Source organism: Spinacia oleracea, chromosome 5 (genome assembly GCF_020520425.1).
Source record: "Spinacia oleracea cultivar Varoflay chromosome 5, BTI_SOV_V1, whole genome shotgun sequence".
NCBI lineage: Eukaryota > Viridiplantae > Streptophyta > Magnoliopsida > Caryophyllales > Amaranthaceae > Spinacia > Spinacia oleracea.
Window position 1 is genome coordinate 56,876,152 of NC_079491.1, and position 26,419 is coordinate 56,902,570.

The window sequence follows — 26,419 nt, forward strand, 5'->3', positions numbered from 1 at the left end:
CATCCCTAATAACTTCCTCTCTTTTCTGCACCACCCATTGATTTCGAACCAAGCTCAATTCGAAAGTGAAAATCTTGTAGGAAAGGATTGAATCGCTAAAAACGTTGATATTAAGGAGTTAAGTGCTTTGATGATCTAATTCAATTCACCATTACGGGGCATCAATTTTTTCAATTGATTTGGGAGAAAACCCTAAATCTTCTATTTTTAACAAGAGAAATAGGAGAAAAAAAATAGAGGGTAGAATATGCATTATGATCGACTGCTCAATTAGTATTGAATGGGTTGGAGATGACGGTGGCGCTAGAAAAGGAGGAGGCGGTGAAAGAAGAGGATGAGGTATGGAGAGAAGGACAAGGAATAATTCTATTTTCCTTTTTTCATACATGTATTTTAATTCCGGTGAGTTAAACATGAGTTAAGTGGCCGGAATCTTAACCTTAGGTCCTAATTGATGACTAAAAAAAACCGAGGTCCTGGTTGGTGAGTTTTTGCAAAAGTGAGACCCCAACTATTGGGTTAACTCACATAAATGTAATATTTTGATTAAGTACGAAGTACTACCTCCGTTTCAAAAAGATCTTTACAGTTACTATTTGCACGGACTCCAATGCAATATTTAACTACTAATATATCCAATTTCGTATGTGAAAAAGTTATAAAATTTTATATTCTGAAAATACATTCCGAGACCAATCTAACAAGATCATATATGTAACCTTTTGATGTATATAATGGTGAGAATTTACGGTCAGAGTTTTTATACTTTGGACACATTTTTCAAAGCGTAAAGAACTTTCTAAAACGGAAGTAGTAATAGATTCGGCGTTTAGTTCAACTAAGTCCATATACGTAAATCTATCCATGTGATGTCCCTTCATATGTAAATGAGTCTGGAGTTCAATTATAAAGAAATGGCAACTTGTTGTATGAATTGACTTTTGCACTCAAGTGACAACTCGATCTCGAACATGTCGTAAATGTGTTATGTTCACCTTATCTTCACTTATATCAACACATACGATCGCAATAACACTTATTAGAATTTCATAGAATTTATTTACATAATTTACTTTAAATTAAATTATAAATACTTATAATTTTAATAGCTACTTGTCTCTTGATTAATTAATGTACTTACACATCCCAAAAAAGAGTTGGTAGAAATCAACTAAAATGTTTTTAATTTGTATTTTTGCCAATATCATTTGTTTATGCCAAATTTCGTCTAGGGGCGATCTTTGGCTTAGGTCGACACTAACGAAAGGAAGACAAAAAGAGACACGACACAGAGAAGTGTTGACGCGGAAAACCCAGGAATAAGGTAAAAAACCGCGGATAGCTATGAGGCTATCAATCCACTAAGTTTCCTATATGATTGTTTGTATCTTATTCTAGAAATCAATGTAACAAAATATAAATAACGAATACAATAATGATTTGAATGCTTTTATGGCTTGAGAGTATGAGAGCTTGAATTCACGTGTCCTTCGCTTGTCTTCGTCTTCGTCCTTTTATAGGAAATTTCCAACGGTCTAGTTGGTTGAGAGAATCCCACAAAGATCGGGATATCTTTGTCGCACGTCTCTTTGGTCTTCAACTAACTCCACGTTTCTCGCGCATGCCTTGGACTCGTTCCTGCTATCATGACGGCGCTGCCCATCATGGGCTTTAGGTTAGCTTATCTTTATTGGCCTGCCCAAAGATGACGCGTCTCTACGTCTTGCGCGTTGTCGTCTATCCTTCGTCGTCTATGCCTCGTCATACGACGCCACGTCGGACGTATCTCCCTGGAACTATGCTTACCTGCGACATGACAGAACCTGGTTGACACGACATGATAAAACGTTAGTGCGGTTATGTCGTTAGTCCAAAAAGTGGGATAACAGTTTGCCCCCAATTGTGAATTTGCGGAGTCATACAGAGCGAAAGAAACAATTCAAATTTAAAAAATAAAAAACCGTCTTCAACTGCCTAGTTCGTGGGACAAAACCGTTCAGAATTCCAGAGTAATAAATATCGATTCACGACATGCAATAAAGTTCTTCACACCAAGATTTTTCAAAAAATTTCTTGATCCGAAAGCAGGAGAGAGAAGAGGGAGAAAGTGAAGTCGATTTTCGCACTGAGTTTGCTCGATTTCAGGTAAAATTTGCTTTCTTTTTTCGATTTTCTTGTAGATTTCTGTAAGTAAGATGGGTAGATCTAAGTCGGTTGTGGTGAGAGGAAAGGGGGAGTCGGGATCCACTCGGGTTAAGTCCCTTTACCCGATATATTCTACTGTGGTGGACCCGGCGGCGTTTGTTTAACTTGCTGGTTTGCCGCCGTCGGCGAAAGTGAAGATTCTCGGCTAGGATGAGGAAGCGTTTGACTGTCCAGAGGGGTATGTGGTTATGTACGGGTATCCGTTCACAATTGGTTTCAAATTCCCTTTCACTCCTCTAGTTAGGTCCTTTATCGAGGTTTTCCATTTGAGCCCGGGTCAGTTGATGCCCCAGATATGGCGGGTTTTCACGGTGGTGCACGGAGTCACTGCAAACTGGCTAGCGCCGTTTGATCTGTCTGACTTGATGTATACTTACGACCTAGCGCTGCAGAAGTGTTGTAGGTATACCTTGGTCACGAAGAAGGGGAAGACGAACTTAGGTGTTGGTTTAGGTGTGAACGACAGGGGTTGGCAGAGCCGTTTTGTCTTCGTAGGCAAAGATTCTCTGGGAGATAAAGGGCGGTTTCTGGTCGAGGCATGGACGACGGAAGGTAAATGTGTTATTTTGTCTTTGTTTCTCGTCGTTTTACTGAACGTCGCCTTACTTGGTTTTGTTTTGCAATTGTCAAGGCGTCGTCGTTGACTGAGTTGAACGCTGATTCCGAGGATAAGTATCAGAAATTCTTGGGCTATTCTGTCGAGGATAGGTCTTTTAGTCGTGACGGGGAGTTTTTAGACGAGCAAGAGGTGAACCAGTCAGGCGACGTCGCCGAGGAGGAGGAAGTAGACGAGGAATCAGGTCAACTAACTCGTCGTCGGAAAAGGTTGGATTTGCTTGAAGAGGTAGTGGCAAACTCGTCGTCCGCCGAAGGTGAAGTAGGCGATATGGCTGACAACTCAGGTATTTGACGTTTGTTTATTTTGGGGTTGTATATATTTTTTGTTTTTGTTTTGGATAGTGTTTGACCTTGATCTTTTGTATTGGGTGTAGAGCACACTTTGTCGTCTAGGCCTGTGTCGAGGATGTCTCAGAGCGAGATTCAGGAGCGTGCGAGGAAGCGATTGAGGTCGTCCTCGACTTCTGGTGGACAAGGTATGACGGTCGTACCTCGGTTTTCTGCGATAGGTTCGTCGGTTGAGACGCCTGTCGTCATAGGAGCCGAAGGCTTTCATCCGATTGCTTCGTCGTCGCCCCCGCAGCCGTTCAAGGCGTCGGCTGCTGCTGTCGACGTTAATAAAGTGTCTGCTTCGTCGGCCAAGAAGCGTCCTGCTGAGACGAATCCCGTCGAGGATACAGTTATCACTTTGCCCCCAGGCTTCTTGGGTGATGAAGAGGCGTCTGTTATATGGCCTTTCGCTGATCGCTTGATCTTGCCTACAACGTATCGACGATATCACGAGGTGGATCCTCTTCCTGTCGCGTCGGACGCCGCTGAACTTAGCCTGCGGGTGAGTTTTATTTAGTTTTTTCTTCTTTTCTTTTTTGTTTGCAAAAGATGTGTGTTGTGTAAATCTGTTATGGCATTGGTTTTGCGCAGGCGTCGCAGGCTGCCTTGGCTGTGCGTAGGCAATGTTCGTTGTTGTGCGACGAGGTGACGAATGCGAGGCAGCTGGCGGCGACGGCGAAGAAGGCGGTCGTGTCGTGGGAGGCGAAGTGGAAGGCTGCTCAGAAGAAGGTCGTGGACCTCGCTGCGGTGGTTAAGGCCAAGGGTGATCAATTGAAAGGTAAGGATAAGCAGTTAGCCGACGTGGCTAAAGATTTGGAGAAAGTGAAGGGAGAGCTGGCCTCGACGATGGAGGAGTTAGATGGATTGAGGAGCTTGTACGACGCCCTGCAAGAGGAGGCAAAGGACGTCGAGGCTCTCGCTATATGGAGGACGCGGGCGCAAATGATGTACTCCTGCTTGATTGGGGAGACTAGCATTTGGCCGTGCCAGAAGGAGGTGGACGACTATCTGGCCAATGGCGGTACCATGGCTGATCTGTCGGTGCCCGTGGTGGATTCGGAAGAGTTAGCGAAGACGGCTGACACCGCCAGTACTGAGGCGAAAGAGGTGGACGCTGCCTTGTTGGTGGTGGACGCGCCTGTTCTGGAGCAAGAGGGGGAGGTGTTAGCTGTTGGGCGCAAAGAGGAGGCTCTTCTCGTCGTTTCTCAAGGCGAGGCGTTGGACGTGGCGTCGGTGGAGGTGCCAGTCGTGACTGACGTCGTCGTGCCCCCAGAGCAGGAGTCGGAGCAGGAGGTCGTGGCCTCTACTCAGGAAGAAGGGATGTAATAGTTTGTAGTTTTTGAATTTCTGTTGGTTTTTGTGTTTTGTTTGTGAATTTCTTTACTCGTCGTCGATGGCGACGACGAGGTGGTTTGGATGACTTGTGTTTTGTTTTCGTGTTTTGGATGTTTTTACTCGTCGTCGGTGGCGGCGGCGAGGTGTTTGGATAATGTTTTGTGTTTGAATTTCGGAATTCGTGGCCTCAGGGGTCGCACAATTTGTATTTTGCTATATAAGTGTGTTCCTCTCTTTTTCTTACTTGTACGTTTTTTGTGACTTTTGTGTTTCGAAGCTTTTGTCGTGCGTCGTGTGGCATGTTGTTTTACGGGTAACAAATATTGAAATGGTGGCGTTACATGTATGTAAAATCGTACCTGCGTCGGTTGCTCGTTGTTAATCACTTGGGATTCATTTTCTGTCATGCGTCGTGTGTTATCTTCTGCAAAAGAAAACATGGGTTGCTAGGAGGATTGGCCGTTGGGGATGCCAACGACCCTCCGATGCCTAAGTCAGTAACAATTCCAAACAAATAAAGCGATAAAAAATAAGGAAGAAGGTAGAAACGGTGGTACGACAACTGATAAAATTGGCGACGACGGATATTTTAAAAGTGATAGAGTTTAAGATGTGTAGCGTTCCAGCTTCGGGGGACCGACTTGCCGTCTTTGGTGACGAGCCTGTATGCCCCCTTTCCGACGATTTTATCGATCAAGTATGGTCCTTCCCAAGCTGGCGCGAGTTTACCTGCGTTTAATTCTTTTGTGTTTTGGAACACTTTGCGCAACACCCAGTCGCCCTCCTTGAACACTTTTACTTTGACGTTTTTGTTGAAGCATTTTGCCACAATCTGCTGTTGCGACGCCAGTCTTATCAACGCTGCTTCTCTGAAGTCTTCTGTGTTGTCGAGGTTTTCACTAAGTTCGACGTCGTTCTGCTCTGGCGTCATGAGTCCATATCGTGCACTGGGCAGCGTCACTTCAGGGGGTAGTACTGCTTCGCACCCGTAAACGAGTGAGAAGGGAGTCTGTCCCGTCGCCGTCCTAGGTGTCGTCCTGTTGGCCCATAGGATGGATGGCAGCTCTTCTGCCCATCGTCCCTTCTTGTCGTCCAGCCGCTTTTTTAGCGATGCGATGATTGTTTTGTTGCTGGATTCCGCCTGTCCATTTGCTTGGGGGTATCTTGGCGTTGACGTCTTTAGCTCAATGTTCCACGTCTTGCAGAAAGCCCTAGTCTTGTCGCTGATGAATTGGGATCCATTGTCGCATATGATTTCTGATGGCACCCCGAATCTGCATATAATGTTAGTCCATATGAACGAACATACCTCTTTGTCTCTTACCTGTTGGAACGCACCTGCTTCTATCCACTTAGAAACATAATCTGTTAGAGCTAGCATGAAGACCTTTTGTCCTGGGGCGACGGGTAATTTACCGACGATGTCCATTCCCCATTTCATGAAAGGCCACGGAGTTAAGGTGGGGTGTAAGAATTCAGATGGTTTATGTGTCATACCTGCGTGTCGTTGGCATTTATCGCATTTAGCTACGTACCTCATTGCGTCTTTGTGCATCGTTGGCCAATAGTATCCGTTTCTTTTGATTCTGGTTGACAGGCTTCGTCCTCCTTCATGTCCGCCACATTCTCCTTCGTGGTATTGCTTTTGTAGTCTTTCCCATTCTGTTTTTTCTGCGCATCGCATCAACATTCCGTTCGCTGATCTTTTAAATAGTATACCCTGCAAAATAACATATCATGAAGCTTTGAAAAGTATTTTCCTGGCCTCGAGCTTGTCGTCGGGTAGGGTTTCATGTGTTAGGTAGTCGAGGATGGGTTTGGTCCAGCTGTCGGTGTTTGTGGTTGATAGGACGAGGCTGGCATCTTGTGGTATGTCTTTTTCAATGGCGGGTGACAATAGGTGTACTAGAGGTATGGTCGAGAATGGTGACTTTCTGAGTGCGGATCCTAGATTGGCAAGGGCGTCGGCTTGCGTGTTCAAGTCTCGTGGCACTTGTTTAATGGAGAGGGGTTTGAATTTGGAGGCTAGCTTTTTTGCTTTTTCGAGGTATAAGGTCATTTTCAGGTCTTTAGCCTCGTAGTCGCCGTTGATCTGGTTGACGATTAATTGTGAGTCGCTAAAGACGTTGAGTCCGCTTGCCCCCAATTTTTCAGCTAGCGTCAATCCGGCGATTAACGCCTCGTATTCTGCTTCGTTGTTTGTCGCTTTGAAGTCGCAGCATATGGCTTGTGCTATCATGTCCCCTTGTGGTGACTTTAGCACGACGCCTAGACCTGCACCGCGAAAGTTAGACGAACCGTCGACGAAGAGCGTCCATACCTCTTCTACGTTATTGATGAGTTTGACTTCGTCGTCCGCTATTTTCTCCAAGTCGGGGCTAAAGTCTGCCACAAAGTCTGCTAGTGCCTGCGATTTCACCGCCGTTCTTGGTTGGTATTTGATGTCGAAGCTTCCTAGCGCCATCGTCCATTTCTCCATTCGACCTGTTAGTTCTGGTCTACGCATCACAGACTTGATTGGATAATTAGTCATCACCACTATTTGGTGAGTTTCAAAATAATGCCTTAGTTTTCTAGCTGCAGTAACGAGTGCTAAAACAAGTTTTTCGAGGGAGGAATACCTGGTTTCCGCTTCTAGTAGCGACTTACTTATGTAGTAAATAGGTAGCTGTTGCGTTTCGTCTTCTCGGGCTAGGACCGCGCTGACTGCTGTGGAGCTGACGGCTAGGTACAGTTGTAGGACTTCGCCTTCTTTGGGTTTGGACAGGAGGGGTGGCGACATCATGTATTTTTTTAGGTTTTGCAAGGCTGCTTCGTGGTCGTCGGACCAGTCAAAACCTTTGTTTTTGCGCAAGACGTCGTAGAATAGACGACACTTGTCCGACGACCGCGAGATAAAACGATTTAGCGCCGCCACTCTTCCTGTCAGGCGCTGTACCTCTTTTATGTTCCTGGGGGATTGAATGTTGATGATTGCGCGCACCTGGTCGGGGCTAGCCTCGATTCCTCTTTGGGTGACGATGTAACCTAAGAATTTCCCTGCAGACACTCCGAAAGAACATTTAGTTGGGTTTAGTTTCATACCGTATTTTCTCAATATGTCGAAGGATTGTCGTAGGTGTTCGACATGGTTGTCGGCCTTCCTTGATTTTACTAGCATGTCGTCGATGTAGACCTCCATGGTGTCTCCAAGTTGGTCTTTGAACATTTTGTTGACCAATCGTTGGTACGTTGCGCCTGCATTTTTAAGACCAAAAGGCATGACTTTATAACAATAAATTCCTCTGTCTGTTACAAAAGATGTTTTCTCCTGGTCGTCTGGGTGCATAAGGATCTGGTTGTATCCGGAGTAGGCGTCCATAAATGTTAGTAGCTCGTGTCCAGCAGTGGCGTCGACCAGGGCGTCGATGTGCGGCAGCGGGAATGGGTCTTTAGGGCATGCTTTGTTGATGTCTGTGAAGTCGATACAGACTCTCCACTTTCCGTTCTTTTTACTGACGACGACGACATTTGCTAACCAATCTGGATACCTGACTTCTCTGATTTTCCCGGAGTCTATCAGTTTTTGGACTTCTTCGTCTATGATTTTATTTCTCTCAGGTGCGAATTTCGTCGTTTCTGTTTCACTGGTTTAAAGTTGGGGTCGACATTGAGTTTGTGGGTGATGACGTCTGAACTGATTCCTGTCATGTCCTCGTGCGACCAAGCGAAGCAGTCCGAGTTTTCTCTTAGGAATGACACTATCTGACTTCTGATGTTGTTAGGCAGCGACGCTCCGATCCTTACTACTTGGTCTGGCTTTTCCTGATCTAGTATAATCTCATCGATCTGTTGGTCGTCGGGGTCGTCTACCGTCGACCCTGGCTGTAATTTCTAGATGGATGACTTTGATGGTTTCAGCGCCGTTTCATAACATTTCTTTGCGTCCCTTTGTTGTCCTTTGATTTCCATGACTCCCCATTTGGTTGGGAACTTGATTGACTGGTGGTATGTCGACGGCATCGCCTTCATTTTGTGGATCCATGGTCGTCCCAAAATGACGTTGTATGCTGATGGGCAGTCGACGACGTTGAACTTGGTCATCACATTAACACCTTCTGCGTACGTAGGCAGCGATATCTCTCCTACTGTTCGTAGCGATTCTCCACTGAATCCTACTAGGACTGTCGACCTTCTGATTATATTCTTTTCGTCTAGTCCCATTTCCTGCAGAGCCTCTAGGAACAATACGTTTGCTGAACTTCCGTTGTCGATCAATATCCTTTTGATGAGAGCGTTGCCTATTGGGAGCGATATGACTAGCCCGTCATGATGTTCCTGTATTGTGTCGGTTGAATCTGAGTCGTCGAAGGTTATTATCATCGCTGCTAGTGACTTGTCAAGTGCTACTTCGTCTTCGGTCTGCCCCTTTTTGACGGCTTCAGATTCGCCCCTGTTGATTTTTTTAGCTGCAGAAGAAGTTAGTCCACATATATCTGAACCACCAGAAATAACGTTTACCACTTTTTCGAACGTGCGCGGGGCCGGTCGGTCGCCGCTTGGTGCTGGGTTGGGTTGGGAGCTGCTATCCTTGTTGTACGTCTCCTTTCCTTTGTCGCTCAGTAGGTCCTTCAGGTGGCCTCTTTTCAATAGATACGCCACCTCCTTTTTGAGGGAGATGCATTCCTCGGTTGTGTGGCCATTGTCGCGGTGGAAGTCGCACCACCTGCTCATGTCCTTCGTAGAGTCTGGTCTGTCGCTCTTCTTAGGCCATCTTACGGTACCACCTACACTTTGAAGGGCATTTACCACGCCTCCGATGTCGACGTTGAAGCCATACTCGGAGATGGGGGGATAAACGACCCGTTCATTCCTGTAAACACTGTTAGTATCATCATATTGATTGACATTTTGTACCTGACTCTGGCGGTTGTATGGTTGGTGTCTCCAGCCGTTGTTCCTTGGGGTGTACGATCTCCTGTCGCTGCTGCCCCCTGCTGGTCGCTGAGAAACCATTCGTGTAATCTCGTCATCTTCAATCCGCATCTGGGCAGTAGCCCTCGATCTGACTTCTTCGAAGGTTGCACAGGGATATTTGGTTAGTTCCCGGTACAGCTCCGAGTTGGGGACGAGACCTCTCTTGAATGCTTCGATGGCTGTCCTGACATCACAGTTTTTTATACTATTTTTTTCACAATTAAAACGGTTAAAATAATCGCGTACCGACTCGGTAGGTCCTTGGACCAACCGATAGAGGTCACTTGTTTGTTTCTCCAACTGGCGACTGCTGGCGAATAGTTGGTAGAAGGCGTTGATGAGGTCGGACATGCATAAGATAGATCCAGGTGTTATGTTCATGAGCCATTCCAGGGCTGCTCCGTCGAGGGTTCCCCCGAAGGATTTGCACATGACGGGCTCGACCAGGTCGTAGGGGATGCCGATCTGCCACATTCGCTGCTTGTAGAAGTTGACGTGTCTGTATGGATCAGACGTTCCGTCATACAGGGTGGTCCAGGTAGGGAGTCGGAGCTGGTGTGGTACCGTCACCCTGGCGGTCGCTTCACAGAACGGCGATGCTGCATACCCGTCGGTCGGCTCGGTTTCCACGGGCGTGGGTTCCCCCGGCAGTTTGGTCATCAGCTTCATCATCAACGAGCATCGCTTCTTCATGTGATTTTCCATCTTATTTAGGCGCTTGGTGACGGGGTCCGGTGTTGCTTCATCCTCTTCCCCATGTGGCTCCTCGCCGTCGGACAGGTCCTCAGAGTCGTCAGTCATCTCGAATATCAACTTCTTCGGTTTTGCACCTGGCTTGTAACGCGATTGATACTTGGTACTTTTCACGGATTCGAGCTCCTTCTGGAGGTTTTCAATGGAGGCCCTTTCTTGGGCCAGCTCTGCTTGGGCCTTCTCGTAGGCCGCTATCATCTCTGCGAGCGTCATCTCTTCAGTAGTCATGGTGTGTAGGGTAATTTTGTGTGAAACCTAGTTAACGTCCCCACAGACGGCGCCAAACTGTTTTTGCCAAATTTCGTCTAGGGGCGATCTTTGGCTTAGGTCGACACTAACTAAGCGATAATTAAATAAAGGAAGACAAAAAGAGACACGACACAGAGAAGTGTTGACGCGGAAAACCCAGGAATAAGGTAAAAAACCGCGGATAGCTATGAGGCTATCAATCCACTAAGTTTCCTATATGATTGTTTGTATCTTATTCTAGAAATCAATGTAACAAAATATAAATAACGAATACAAGAATGATTTGAATGCTTTTATGGCTTGAGAGTATGAGAGCTTGAATTCACGTGTCCTTCGCTTGTCTTCGTCTTCGTCCTTTTATAGGAAATTTCCAACGGTCTAGTTGGTTGAGAGAATCCCACAAAGATCGGGATATCTTTGTCGCACGTCTCTTTGGTCTTCAACTAACTCCACGTTTCTCGCGCATGCCTTGGACTCGTTCCTGCTATCATGACGGCGCTGCCCATCATGGGCTTTAGGTTAGCTTATCTTTATTGGCCTGCCCAAAGATGACGCGTCTCTACGTCTTGCGCGTTGTCGTCTGTCCTTCGTCGTCTATGCCTCCTCATACGACGCTACGTCGGACGTATCTCCCTGGAACTATGCTTACCTGCGACATGACAGAACCTGGTTGACACGACATGATCAAACGTTAGTGCGGTTATGTCGTTAGTCCAAAAAGTGGGATAACATCATTCACAGTAATTATACGGAATTCTCATGAACTTAAATTAGTTTGCCATGAAGTAAAAATGGGAAGACTTCCATGATCCCGTCCAAATTAAATTAAAGGGTGCATTATGATGAATGCTAAATGGAAGGAGCTATAGTGAAATAAATGTGCATTTTATTCACCTGATTTTCACTTATCTGAACTTATTTATCCTTATTTGACCTCTATGACACTTATTTCCACTTATTAGAACTTATATCCCCTTATTAGCACTTATTTCCACTTATTGAAAAATATTATGCACATATCATTACTTATATAAATGAAATACGAATAATATGTGGACAATCTCTATAATAAAAAGCAACTAGTATTGATCCCGTGTCATGCACGGCTTTTGTTATGTTTTAAATGTGACTTTAATTTTTCAATTCATCGTACGACTAAGAGGGTAAATGTATTTTATTTCGTGTGTTACTAAAAAGACGTAGTTAATAATATAAGTTGGTAATTATACTATTTAAAATTAATAGAAAAATTATAAGATAAGGGGCATGAAATTTATCGAAGGTGAAGGGACATTAATATTTTTGGTGGTGAAAATACATAATGGAGAAGGAAGGGGCATGAATTTTTTTGGTGATGAAAAGACATGTTGGAGAAGGAAGGGGCATGAAGTTTAAAGAAAATAAAATGGGAAAATATTCTTTAGGAGGGTCTATATTTCTTGCCAATATTCCTGTTATTAAATCGATGTCGGAAGAGGAACTTCAATTGAAACCAAAAACTATTAAAAATTAAATATTACAATTGATTACTTGCTCTTAATTTATTTGCTCCTAATTTATACGCAAGAGAATAAAACGACGTGAGAGATTGAGCAGTAACAGACTAAGTTAGTTTATTCTCTTTCAAAAACATGAAAATGGGAATGGATTTTTAAATGAAGAAAGTTTTCAGTTATTTTATCTTTTTGATAAACAGAAACATAGTTTCTTTTAAGATAAAGAAAAAATTTGTGTAATGCTAAAAGGGGACACGTGGCACTCTATATGGGCTTTAAACTTCCATGTTATTAAATATTATAATAGATTTTCTACAATCATTTCAATTCCTAGAAGGATCGGTAGCCGCTCCTTTCTCTCCCTTTTTCTCTCTTCTCTCTCATCTTTTAGGGTTTCAGTTTTCTTTGCCGTTTAGGCCGGAAATAGTCTAATTTCTTCGGAAATTAGACTATTTCCGACCCTTATCCTTGTTTTTTCATTGTTTTCTCTTTACGTGTCTTGTTTTGTTTTTCCGTTATTTTGTTCCCAATTTATTCTTGGGTTGTTCCCAATTTATTTGGATTTTTCCTAGAGTTTTCTAGGTTCTTGATTCTCATCCATGGATGAGAGTTTTATTAGGGTTTTTAGGGTATTAATAATTGGGAAGGAGATTTGGATTCATACAGGTTTAGGGTTTACCATCAACTCGTCAATCAAAACCATTTGGGCGCATATTGCGAAGAGCTCTACTTGGAAAGATGCGAAAACATCGAAAATCACTGCTCGCGTTAAGCTAGAAGCGGTGGAGTACGAGATGTGCTTTAGGATGCAGAATAGTAATTGTTTTGATCGTAACAGTTATGTATTTTCTTTGAATCTGTGGTATACAGATCTACTTTATCATTGTAGATGTCGTATGGCTGATTATTAATGAAATGGTTATTCCCCGTCAAAAAAAAAAAAAAAATTCCTAGAAGGATAATTGTTGTTAAAAAACATCTCATGGTATAAAAACCAATCACCCTCTCGAGGCTTTGATTTTTTTATGTTTAGATTTGTCAAAACCATATTACGTTAATTATATTGATTATTTGTCCAAACAACAATATTAGCACTACTCTATATGCATGTGTTTATAAAATGTCATTATCATGATACAATTAGAGGTGTTAAATCGGGTCACCAGATGGGTTGTGGGTTGACTCATGACAGTTCGGGTCTATTCGGTTCGGGTTAAGTTTGGGTCAAAAGTTATCGGAATCAGATCGGGTTTGGGTCGGGTCTATTCAGTTTGGGTCAATTTCAGGTCAATTGTTGTCGGGTCCGGATAAATTTCGGGTTGGTTCAAGTTCGACTCGCGTCAAAAACGGACCCGGTGATCCCGTATCGGGTTCTAAACGGGTTTTGTCGGATCAAACCCGGGTCGGGTAGACTTTGACTCGGGTCATTTCAGTTCGGGTCAATTCAGTACCGATTCGATTTCGGTTCGGGTCATCTCAGCTAGGTCTCGGGTTAGATTGATTTCATTCTAGATCTTTTCAAGTCATTATCGATTAATGTTTTCATTCTATTTCTAATTAAACAAGTTATTAATCTACGTATTTACGATTATTTTTAATTTACTAAACTACAACATAGTTATATCAATTAGAGTTTGTTTTAAGTTATAGGATGATTAATGATTATATAACGAGAAGCATATGTGAACAATAGATACTCAATATATAAAAATCTATAAGAAATTAAGAATATAACTCTTTAAGTTGACACGAAATTCAACTTACTAAATAATAACGATTATAGTGTATAAAAACATACGTCATAAATATATTCCAAATACAGCTAAACAAATCGGTGCCCGGTGAAGTTCAGGTCGGGTCAAACTGGTGTCGGGTGGAGTTTAGGTCGGGTCAAATCGGTGTCGGTTAGACAACAGTTCGGGTCAAACCAAATCGGGTCAAATCATATATTTACCAGGTTAAATCGGTGTCTGGTGATGTTTTGGTCGTGTCAAATCGGTATCGGGTGGAGTTTGGGTGGAATCTAACCGGAGACAGGTGGAGTTTGGGTCGGATCAAACCGTTTACGGGTGGAGTTCAAATCGGGTAAAGCGGGTGTCAGGTAAAGTCAAATCGGTTACAGATCGGATTTCGATTCGGAACTTTCCGGATCAAACCAGTTCGGGTAGAGTTCGAAACAGATGGTTTTTCGGAGTCGGGTCAGCTTTTGGACACCTCTATATACAATAGTACAATACCTTACGTTGAAAGGTTGAAAGATATAATCGTACCTTAAATCTTTTGGAAGATGTGTTATATGATTTTTGAACCGGAAATGAATATTTATATTAGTAGAATATTAGGGCTAAGAAAGAAACTAAATGAATCTGTTCTCAAGGAAATTATTATGGACTTATTTGACTATTATCTCCTATAACGTAGGAAATATAACGTAGGAACTAAGATGCTCCAACAAACTCATATGCTCACTATTCTCAAGGAATTTTTTTTATTTTGTTTGATTGTATAATACTCTCTGTCCCGAAATACTTGCACTGCTTTTTTTATAAAACCGTTCCGGATTATTTGCACCGTTTCTATAAATGGTAAAATTTTATTTAATATTATATCAACTACTCCCTTCACATGTCACTTTGTGGTCCCATGCACCCTCCCCCCTTACCCCATTACTCATTTTAAAAAGTTGACACATATCCCTATCTATATTTAAAAATACCTCACTATCAACTACCATCTAGCTAATTAAATATAAGTCAATTACTCTGCATTAAACTATAAGCCGGTCAAACCGGTTCAAGTATTTCGGGACGGAGGGAGTAGTGTAACATGATAATGTGAGTATACATACGGAGCACTTTTTATCAAGTTGTCAAAGTTGTATGATTTTTTTTTATCATACAGATAGTATAGTTTAATTTGTTATGCTGTAAAAAAACCCGAAGCAAGTATGTTACGGAGTATAATTTTGATGAGAAAGTAGAATTATGAAATAAAGTGGAAATAAAGTGAGCAACATATAATAAAGAGAATTTATTTTCCTGAACTTATCTTAACTTCTCAAAATTTATCAACCCTTATATGAACTTAATTTTCCTGAAATAAGGTGAACAGAACAAGACCTAAGTTCCTATACAAATTCTAAATATTTTTCAGAAATATTTTAATAGGTATGTTTTTAGTTTCTGTAGTTAGTTACTGAGGAATATTGGAGGGATTTTTTTTTTTAAAAAAAAAATATTGGTTTAAATGGGTCATGCACATGCAGTGCACGAGCTGGTCAATGTCAGAAAATTGGGTTTGAGTGCCACAACAAAAAATCTGTTTTGGGTCCTATCTCACAATTGTTTTTTTAAAAGGTCATTTGTCACAATTTTTTGACTATAAAATGCAATTTCTAACCAAAATTCCTAAAATTATAAATATTTTTCAGAAATATAAAATTATTTATACAATTTGTACACCAGGATATTAAATATTTCCATCTTTTTATAACATGTAGAATATTGAAGATATAACCAATTGTCTGTTGGTTCAGTGGTGATTGGGGCTGAACTTGGTAGGGAGAACTCGTGATCGATTCCCCGCAAAAATCGGGAGGGGACTGCAACCTATCCACCCAGAACTCGCCCCGGATCCGGATTAGCCCTAAGGGCGAATCGGGTGCTAACACCAAAAAAAAAAGAATATTGTAGATATGTTAATAATCTTATTTTTCAATTTAAAAATACGACACGTCAGCGTGTCACGCACGCTTGCCACACATTTTAAAGGTTGCAAGTTGCGATTTTATCAATTTCGATATCGAAAAAAGCCAGTTTTAAAAAGAGAAGACAATAAAATTAGCAAATCCACCGGCTTGTAGTCTCCGGCCGGTGGGTATAAGTTAAAAATCCACCGGCTAGATTTGTTAACTCTCTAATCTTTTTTCCTGTTGTTCCGAGTATGGAACTGGGGGAACCCTGCCTGGAGATGTTGCCCTGTCAGACAGAACGAACGGAAGCTAACCTCGGGGGTTTAACCGAGGAAACCCCCTCCGATGCCTAAGTCAGCAAGTGGAATGATATTCTAGAGAGAGAAAGTAGAGAGGGTTAAGAATTGTACTTGATTGGACGTGTCCTCAAATGAATGGGGACGGCAGTATTTATAGGCGTACTATTCTGTACTTTGGCCTATTCAGATGACGCCGCGTGTACGCTGGTGATGTACTTATTATTTGTCCTTTTACTTAACGACGTATCTCCGTTGTCGTCTAACAGGCCGTTGTCCCGCAGACTTATGGGTCTGCGCGGTCCTTGAGAGTTTCGTGTTACTTTTAGTGATTACCTCATGCGATTGCTCCGCTTTGAAGGTCCTGCCAGATGATCGATGGTCTGATCGGACATGTTTGGTCTGATAGATTGCTTTTACTCCCGTACAACTAGTCCCCAAGAGTAGGGCTGACTGTTTGGAGTTAGGCCTGCTCTTTCTGTGTTTTTGTTGTACCCCGTACAACTAGTCCCCAAGAGTAGGGCTGACTGCTTGGAGTTAGGCCTGCTCTTTCTGTGTTTTTGTTGTACTCCGTACAACTAGTCCCCAAGAGTAGGGCTGACTGCTTGGAGTTAGGCCTTTTTTTATTTATTTATTATTATTTTTTTTAATGAATGTAAACCGTCGCGGTTTTGTTGTAATAAGTACATTTTTGAAAAGAGTTAAACCGTGACGGTTTATTGTACCCCACGTGTCTTTCATCCAGGTAGGTAACCTGAAGGGTCTTCGGATCTCAGCCGTTTATTTTCTCCTTTAAATATGGGTTTCAGTCACTTTCTTTTTCTCTCTCCTTTTTCTTACCTTCTTCATCTTCTTACTCTCTTTTAACTTCACTTCGCTTCGAACTCAATTTCACCGTTTCCAGAGTGTTCTAACTCCAAGTTCTTTTCTTTCTTGTGTTTTCGTGTTATTCCGGTGATTGCGCGTCCATTGGTGGTGGTGTTTTCTCTTGGGATTACCGAGGTTTCCTGGGTTCGAACTTTTGCTCAAGGGTTTTAGTCCGCCATTGTCGAATTTTCGACTCCTTCTCCTCTCTTCCAGGTATTCCTTTTGCCTTCATTTTGTCTTTTTTCTTTGGTTTTGCATGTCAATTTGAGTGTTTTGGTCATTTTCGTGGTTTTTTGTGGTATGTGTTTTTTTGGGTGTTTTTGTGGTTTTGAGTCCGCCATTTCTGAATTTCTGAAGCTTTTCTCTTCTTCCTTTTTTCTCCTGCATTTTTTTTTTATTATTTTTTTTATGTCGTTTTGCGTTCTTCTTCCTGTCGTTTTGTATTTTGTGGTACCTTTCTACTTTTTGTTTTGACTTTTCTCCTTCTTCCCCTTGTTTATTCTTCTTCTTTTCTTTTTCTTCCTTTCAGTCAACATGTCTGATACCTCTGATAGTGCCAACCCTAGTAGCCCTGGGTATATGAGTGATTCTTCCGAGCCATACTCTCCTTCTTCCCCTTCCTCTGTTTCTTTATCCTCTGATGAAGAGGCTAGGACAATAGCAGAGAATAGGACTAAGTCTATGCATGATGTCATTTCTCGTTCTGAGCCTGCGGTGATATCTATCTCCAGTGGTTCTTCCTCTGAGGGTGGATCTCCCGTTGCTGGCAGGGCTACACCTGTTGTGTCAGGGCCTACTCCTGCCTGTCGTCAGCTTCTTAGAGAACTGCGCCATGAGCACTTGGCCAGGGCGGTTCGACTGAACCCTCCCCCTAACGCCCCTGTGGGATTAGATATCCAACCTCTGTCAGAAGTAGCTTGGTTGGACAGTTTTGATCAACTAGACGAGCCTTTCATTGGGGGTATTGATGGGTCATTGCATGTTTACCGCAGACGTTCTTCATTGGCAAGTGGTCCTAGCAGTGGTTCGGGTGACGCAGAGCATCACCTTGAGAATCCCATTCTCGAGGAGGTGGGGCTTCTCCGACCGTTTCCGTTGTATGTTGAGGAAGATCTGCCCGTTGGCTCGACTGAAAATTATTTAAGTTCTGAAGTTTCATATGGTCCCTTAAATCCTACGCCAGATGCGGACTGGCTCAAAGCAGCTCGTCAACATGATTATCCTGGTGTTGGAAGGGAGCTTTATGCTTTTCCCCCTGGGTATGAGCTGGTCGTCCCCGCAGATGATGCCCGTATTACTGCTCCTCCTCCAGGTCATATTGGGTTATATTCATACCATTTGGACTTTGGGCTGCGCTTCCCCCTGGATCCAACCTTAGTCAAATTTCTGAAAGCTTTTAATGTCTGCCTGGCGCAGCTTCATCCGTTTGCTATACGGACTTTGGTCTGTTACTTGTGGGTGGTGCGTTTCAAAGGTTTCCCTGAGACTCTCTCCTTATGCAAACGACTGCACTGTATTAGAAGCAGTGATAACAAGGAAGGGAGCATTGGTTGGTTTACCACCTACACTGCTTGAGGCAAGATGACCTGCCTGGGTAATCCTACCGGGCAGAGGGATTGGAAGGGTCGATTCTTCTGGCTCCGAGTTCCCGCCGACTTTCCTCTACCCCGCACTTTTGTCCCTCCTAATGGCAGAATGGAAGGTGTAGAGGTCCTTGCTGGTCATAATTTGGAGGATGCTGCCTACGAGTGGTTTGACTCCGTGGTCAAACGTGACGCCAATGGGAAGGACATTGGTCGTGCACCCAGGAATTGGCTGCCTCAGTCAATGTATATTCTGCGGAATGATGTTCTTTCCGCTATGCACTTGTGCAATACCCATCCTCACGGTATACTTTTCTTTCCTTTCGTCTTTTTCTGTTTTGTACTTAGTTTTTTTTATTATTATTATCATGACATTTTTCTGTTTTTTTTTTGTTTTTTTTTTGTTCTGCTAGGTCGCCAACATCTTGATTTGGGCTCTTTGGGCTTGGCTGCTGATGGGACCCCGCAGACCAACGAACCGGCAGAGGATCCTGCCAATGCTTACCGTACCATAGCTGACGTTGTTGGTGGTCGCAGGGCGAGTTCTCGGCGGACTGCCCGAGGGGGGAATCTTGCTGCTAATCGTACTGCTAGGGGTGGGAGCTCTGTGGTTAGCCGTACCGGCAGAGGCGGAGGCTCTGCGGGAGTGGTTATCGGGGCAGGCACCTCGGCACCGCGCTCTACCCCTACCTCCCGAGCTACCTCTTCTACTCCTGCCTCTGCGCGGCGTGGTCATAGCACTCACGGAGGAGGTAATGTGGCGGGTCAACGCCGGTCTCGCTCTGAGATGGAGAGCGTTTCTGCTGATGCGACTAGAACAGTTGCAGACCAATTGCGGTCTGCTCAACCAGATCAGGTCGTGAATTCCTCTATCTCCGAGCAGGTGGAAATTGTGACTGAGGAGCAGGACGTTCCTTTTGTGCAACGCCCAGGTAAACGCGTTTGCACTGCGGAGAGCTCCCGTTCGCAGGAGCAGGCTCAAGCTTCTGCTCCTGCTAATCAGAGCACTGCTTCTCTCCCTACCTCGTCTGCTGCTCTTGCTGCTTATTTGGAGGAGCAGTTGAAGTTGCCCGAGTCTTCCATCACTTCTTATGTAAACATTAGGAACAACGAGTTTTTGGAGAAGGAGACCATTGATGTTCGCCCTGAGGTGAACCCGGAGTTAGCTGCCCTCTTCCCTCCTGCATCAATTAGCGACGACATCTTTGTTCCTAATTGGGATGTCAAAGCTAATGAGTCTTTGTATGCTAGCTTCCCAGAGAAGGGTGGAACGTTGGCATATCGGATGTTGAGGGGATTGACGTTGCCAGCTGACCGTCCTCTGGAGCGTGTTTATACCCTTGGGGCTAACGCCTGCCAGAAGGTGTTAGAGGTATGAAGTTTGTACATCCCTATTGTTTTGTACTTAGTTGTTTTTTGCATGTTTTTACTTTAACACATCCCGTGCTTTTCGTTTTTAGGCTGGAGGTGCAGTGAAGGAGCTCTGCGACTTCTTTTTCTACTATCAGAGGAAGCATGACGAACATCTTGTTCTCCTCGAAGAACGAGACAGGCAGATTCGGGATCTGACCTTGGAAAATGAGAGAGCGTCCTCTTCCCTTACCATTGCTAATGCCAACGTTCAAGCCATATCTGTGGAGAGGGATAATTTGGCTAGTGAGGTCGAGGCTCTACGTCCAGCTGGGGAGAGCTTGGCTAAGGCTCAGGCGGAGATAGAGGCGGAGAGAAAACGCACTGAAGATTTGGCGGAGCAGCTAAGCCTTGTTGAGAAGAGGCATGCTGATCAGCTGGCAGACCTTCGCCGCTCTGTGCAGAAGGAGGTGGCTGCTGCTGTGCGGGAATTTTGTCGGTCTGATGCTCAGTATGCTCTTTTGACGCAGAGGTATGACGGCGGGTGGAAGGCAGCCTCTCTTATAATCAAGCACAAGTATCCGCAGTTTGATTGGAGCTTAATCGAGGAGGATTGGCTCACTGGCCTGCACCTTACTATCCTTAGGGAACTGCGAGAGGCTGAAGCTACTGAGGGACATGCCGCAGAGCCTAGTGATGTGCCTAACTTCTGCGTCGAGAACATTCACCCAGGAGACTTGCCCTTCTCTAATGAGGATGATGCTGCAGGCAACGACGAATAATGGGTGTGGCGGCTATCCCCCTGTTCTTCTTGTGTTACTGGGCCTGTTATGTAATAGTTTAGTTTTGAACAATATTATTTAGTGTTTACCCTGTTGGGTGGTGGCGTTTGTGTCACTTTGTTTTTGGAACAATTTGCAGTTAGTTTATTTTCGCCTTTCCTTTTGAGATATTTTTGAGCTGGGATGGTATTCCTACCGCCCAGGGCCATTTTGTAGGGCTGTACTTTATCCTTATTCCTCTTGTTTTTTAATGAAGGTATAGCCGCCGGCATTTATATGCATGTTTTGCGTCTCAACACTTAGCCACTTTTTTGACATCCTCTTTCGCCTTCTGAATTGTTCTGGCCTTTATCAGAGTAATGCTTGTGGAGTCGTCTTATGACAACTAGCTGATTCTTTGGACTGCTTCTAATTTTGGACTGTCTTGGCTTTGGCCAAGGCAAAACTTAGGGATTGCTCTGTGACATTTCAGCTGACCTTTTGGGCTGCTTCTAATTTTGAATTGTCTTGGCTTTTTCCAAGGCAAAACCTAAAAATTGTTCTACGATATTCTAGCTAGCCTTTTGGGCTGCTTCCAATTTTGAATTGTCTTGGCTTTGGCCAAGGCAAAACTTAGAAATTTCTCTACGATATTCTAGCTAGCCTTTTGGGCTGCTTCCAATTTTGAATTGCCTTGGCTTTGGCCAAGACAAAACTCAGAAATTGCTCTGCGATATTCTAGCTTAGAAATTCATCATGACACTGTTCTTCAGCTAACTTGAGTGATCAAGTCAAGTTACCTGTTGAACGTGCGTATCATGGTGTATTTCTAAGTTACATTGTATTTTGCTTATCACCATATCTTTTCCTGGAACTGCCAAGCTCGTTTCATTATATGTATTTTGTAAAAAGGAGTACAAAAAGGATAATTTTGGCTTATGTTGCCTTATCATCGTATAGATCACTTATACTAAACATAGTATTTTTTGAGCATGTTGGCGTTCCAGCTATTCTTTAGCTCTTTTCCATCCGTTGTCATGAGGTGATATGAGCCAGGGGCTATCTCCCTTGTAATCTGATATGGCCCTTCCCAATTTGCAGTGAATTTCCCTTCTGCCTTGCCCTTTCCTGTGGCTTTTGTTCGTCTGAGCACCAGGTCTCCCACATGCATAGGTCTGTGTTTGACTCTTTTGTTGTAAGCTCTGCTCATTCTCTCTTTGTTTGCTGTGAGTCTTAGTTCTGCTTGCAACCTTACCTCTGGCAGAAGGTCTAATGACTCCCTCATGAGCTGCTCATTGGTGCTTTCATCATAGTACTGCACTCTGAAACTGGGCAGGCCAACCTCTACTGGTAATACTGCTTCTGCTCCAAAGGCTAACTTGTAAGGACTTTCCCCTGTTGCCTCTTTCTCAGTTGTTCTATTGGACCACAAAATTTCTGGTATGAGGTCTGCCCATGCACCCTTAAAATCCTCGATCTTCTTTCGCAGAGCTCCCAGGATCTGCTTGTTTGCCGCCTCGGCCTGTCCATTGCTCTGCGGGTGGCATACTGATGCGTAGGCAAACTTGATTCTTAGCTTTGCGCAATAATCCTTTATAGGTGTGCAATCAAAATGTGTCCCATGATCAAAGACCAAACTTTCTGGGATGCCGAATCTTGTGATGATGTTCCTCCAGATGAAGTCTTTCATTCGTTTAGCTTTTATGCTCTTTGTGGGCTCTGCCTCTATCCACTTGGTGAAATAATCCACTGCCACGATCAAGTATCTTCTTCCTCCACTCGCGGCTGTAAACGGACCCAGGATGTCCATTCCCAATGAGCGAATGGTATGGGATTGATGATTGGTTGTAGATCATTTGAGGGCTGATTGATTACTGGAGCAAACTTTTGGCATTTGTCGCATTTCTTCACATATGACTGCGAGTCACTCACCATGGTTGGCCAATAGTACCCTGCTCTGAGAGCTTTTAAGGCTAGTGTTCTGCCTCCAATATGATTACCACATATTCCCTCATGAATTTCTTCAATAATTCTCTGTGATTCCTCTGTTGAGACGCATCTCAGCAGGGGTAGGGAGAAGGATTTCTTGTACAATCTTCCCTGGTAAATCACGAACCAGTGCTCGTTTCGTTTTATCCTCTTCTGCTCTGGCTCTGCTGTAGGGAGACCTCTGCCAAGTTTGTATGATACTATACTGTCGTACCACTGGGGTTCTGTGCTGATGACGCTTACCATGGGTTTTTTGTCAATACTTCTTTCCTCTTGGACTTCCACCATCACTGTCCTTTCAAGATCTTGCAACGAAGAGCTTGCTAACTTTGAGAGAGCATCTGCTTGATTATTCTCTGCTCTGGGGACCAACTGAATATCGAAGCTTTCCAGCTGGGCTACTGCTTCTTTCATTAACGCCAGGTACCTCTGCATGGATGGCTCTCGAGCCTCATACTCGCCCTTATACTGGCTGGCCACTAACTGAGAATCTGTTTTCAACACGATTTTCTTAGCATCTGCTGCTTTGCACATTTGAATGCCTGCTATAGCTGCTTCATATTCTGCTTCATTGTTTGAGGCTTTGAATTTGAACTTTATGGCATATTCGAAAACGTTGCCCTCTAGTGAAGTCATTATAATGCCTGCTCCTGACCCTGTGACTGCGGCTGAGCCGTCTACATAGATCTGCCAGGTTCCCAGAGGTTCCTCCTCTTCCTCATAGGATGCTTCAGCTATGAAGTCTGCTAGGGCTTGTGCTTTTATAGCAGTTCTTGGCTTGTACTCGATATCGTACTCTGAGAGTTCTACACTTCTACTGCCCATTTTAGCAGTCTACCTGAGGTGTCTAGCCTTTGCAACGATTTCTCCAAAGGCTGGTTGGTTAGTACCTGTACCTTGTGGGCGTCAAAGTATGGTTTTAGTTTCCTGGCAGCTATCATAATGGCGAAGGCCATTTTTTCGATCAGAGGGTATCTCTGTTCTGCGGGGTTGAGGATGTGGCTGACAAAATATACTGGTTGCTGGACCTTGTCCTTTTCCACTATCAGGGCTGCTGCTACAGTCTTTTTGGAGGCAGAGATGTATAATTGCAACACATCTCCTGTTTCTGGTCGGGCTATGGTTGGGAGGCTCTTTAAGTGGTTTTTTACTTCTTCGGATGCCTTTCTCTACTCTTCCCCCCACTTAAACATTTTGTTACCCTTCAACACTTGGAAAAAGGGGAGGGATCTGTCCGCAGACTTGCTGATAAATCGGGTGAGTGCTGCCATTTTTCCAGTTAATCTTTGTATATCCCGTATGTTTTTTGGCTCTGGCAGGTTAAGTATAGCCTCCACCTTCTCTGGATTGGCATCTATTCCCCTCTCGCTGACCAGGAATCCCAAAAACTTCCCTGACTTAACACCGAAAACGCATTTTTTTTGGGTTTAGTTTCATGCCGTACTGTCTCAACGTGGCAAATGTTTCTCGCAGGTCTGAGATATGATCAGACTCCTTTTTGCTCTTGACTATGGAATCATCCACATACACTTCCGCATTCCGGCCCTTTTGCCCTGCGTGTTCTCGCAGCAGGTCAGATGTTCACTCTGAGGGAGAGGTCTACGTCAGTGCCAATTTAGACTGTCCTGTCCACCACCCCTTCTTCTAATTCCACTTCCTCAGTTTCTTCAGCTGGTGTGGGCTCTAACAGGCCCTCTTCTCGATATTCGAAATTTTCCATGCTTAACAGCTTGTCCTTTTTACGCACTGCTCTCTTTCTTTTTCGAGATTGGGGGAGTTCTTCTTCTGTCAGGGGTGGGGGTCTGGGTGGTTGTTTTAGCGCTGTGTGATAGCACTTCTTGGCTTGCTCCTGACTGCCTTTTACCTTAGCGGAACGACCGTCATTGGTCGTATATATCATGGTGAGGTGATAAGTGGAAACCACAGCCCCTGCGTCGTGAATGAATGGCCTGCCCAGAATGGCGTTATAGGCTGCAGGTACTTTTACTATCATGAAGTCTACCATGATGTCCTTGATATCCTTTCCTTGGCCAATCTGTACTGGCAAACTGACTATCCCTTCTGGTATCACTGTGGCTCCTGTGAATCCGATTACCGGGTAATTGACTAGTTTTACGTATTTCCCATCAACTTGCAACTCTTGGAAAGCAGGCCAGAACAAGATGTTTGCAGAGCTACCTCCGTCTATCAGAATACGGTGGATTTTTCTGTTTGCTACGTTCAGGGCTAGTACCATGGGGTCGTCATGGGGGTAGATTATGCCTTTACAGTCATCCTCTGTGAAAGTGCACTGTGGGATTTTTGGAGGAGCAGGCCACCTGCCAGAATTATGGTAATTAACCTGGTGTTTGAATTCGTTCACACTGGCCTTGGCACCGCTAACAGTAGTTCCCGCGTAAACCGGCCCTCCTGTTATGACCAAAATGTCGCCCATCCTCTTTTGGTCTGTTGGGTAGCTCTGCTTGGGTTCCACCTTCTTACTGTCGGACCTATTATCATTATCTCTATTCTCATAGGTCCTGCTATACGAGCTTTTTGCTTTGAACTGTGTCAAGTATCCCCCCCGGATCAGATCTTCGATATTATCCTTCAAATGAGTGCATTCTTCTGTGAGGTGGCCACGATCTCTGTGAAAGTCACAGTACTTTTTTGGGTCCCTGTATTTGTTGTACATTTTAGGAGGTCTCTGCCACTTCTCGTCTTCTTTGCTGATGGCAAAAATTTGAGTTCTAGATGCAACTAAGGGGGTATATTCATTGAACTTTCCCCACTTTTCAGTTTTGAATTCGTTACCTCTGCCTCTGCCTGGTCCCTGCCAGTCTCTTCTAGGCTGTGGGTTTTCTCTTCTGTCTGGGTATTCTTTTTTGTATGGCTCTTTCTTGCTCTGACTGCCGTAATTGTTCTCACTTGCCACATATCGACGTGAGGTTGCTCTGCCAATCTCTTCACTCTTTATAAATTCATTTGCCTTTCCCAGCACCTCTGTCAGGGTTGTGAATAATTTTCTGCCCAGATAGCTCTTGAACTCTCCATCCCGCAGACCAGTCATCATGGCCAGGACTGCTACCTCTTGCTGCAACTTGGGTATATTCGACGCCTCCATATTGAATCTGGATATGTATTCCCTCAGAGATTCCTGAGGCCCCTGGATGACTGACATCAGCTCCCCTGTCATCCTTTCTCTGGCAATGTTTGTGCCCGTTTCTCTGTGCAGGCATCAAGATATACTTGTGCCCGTTTGGCATATGCTTTAGGCTTTTAAGGCCATCTTTTCCTGAATTGCGGGAATATCAACCGTTTTCAAATCGACTCAGATTTACTTGGTGTATGTCTGCACAAAAGGTCAAGGTATACTTAGTTCTTTCCCTAACTCTTTCCTTTCAATTTTTTTTAGCCCCCAGTTGCTATTATGTCTTCCCATTAACGATGTTTTTAGATTTCGATCTTAGATGCCCGTGTCATATGTCTGAGTAGGGTGAGCCTTGGTTAAGTGCCAAGTCCTATTGACAATGTCTGATTTTTTTTTCAAAGGGGATTCGCAAGCATTTGAATTACCATGAACGAGTGCCCTGAGTTCGAAGGAACGATGGGGCGATGCCGTAGAACAATCCTCTTTATTGCAAGCTTACTGCCCTTACTACTTGTTGGCGATCATGACTGTGTCTAGTGGTGAAAGAAGGTTTTTAAGCGAACGACTATGTCTAGTGGTGAAAGAAAGTCTTTAAGTGAATTAGTTTGCTTTTAGGGAGGGTCAAGTCGAGTACTTTAGAGGTCATGGACGCTTGCGCTAGCCCCCCATTCAATTGAGGCAAAGCGATCTTTTGAGTCTTGGCTAAGTGCCTAGGAGTGTGAGAGCTCCTTGTGGCAAGGGTACGTGCCCTTTATTATTTTTCGATGTGTGCTCATTTTGGCATCTTGGTGACTTGGATTCTTCCTTTGA

The 26,419-nt window shown here is 44.0% G+C and overlaps 1 protein-coding gene across 1 annotated transcript; it reads right to left on the reverse strand.

Annotated features, from left to right (window-relative positions):
• Positions 1-24,094: 24,094 nt before the first annotated feature.
• Positions 24,095-25,654, reverse strand: LOC110804652 (uncharacterized). Its single transcript, XM_022010257.2, has one exon. The coding sequence runs from the start codon at positions 25,652-25,654 to the stop codon at positions 24,095-24,097; it is 1,560 nt and encodes a 519-aa protein (XP_021865949.2).
• Between the last annotated feature and the right edge of the window lie 765 nt (positions 25,655-26,419).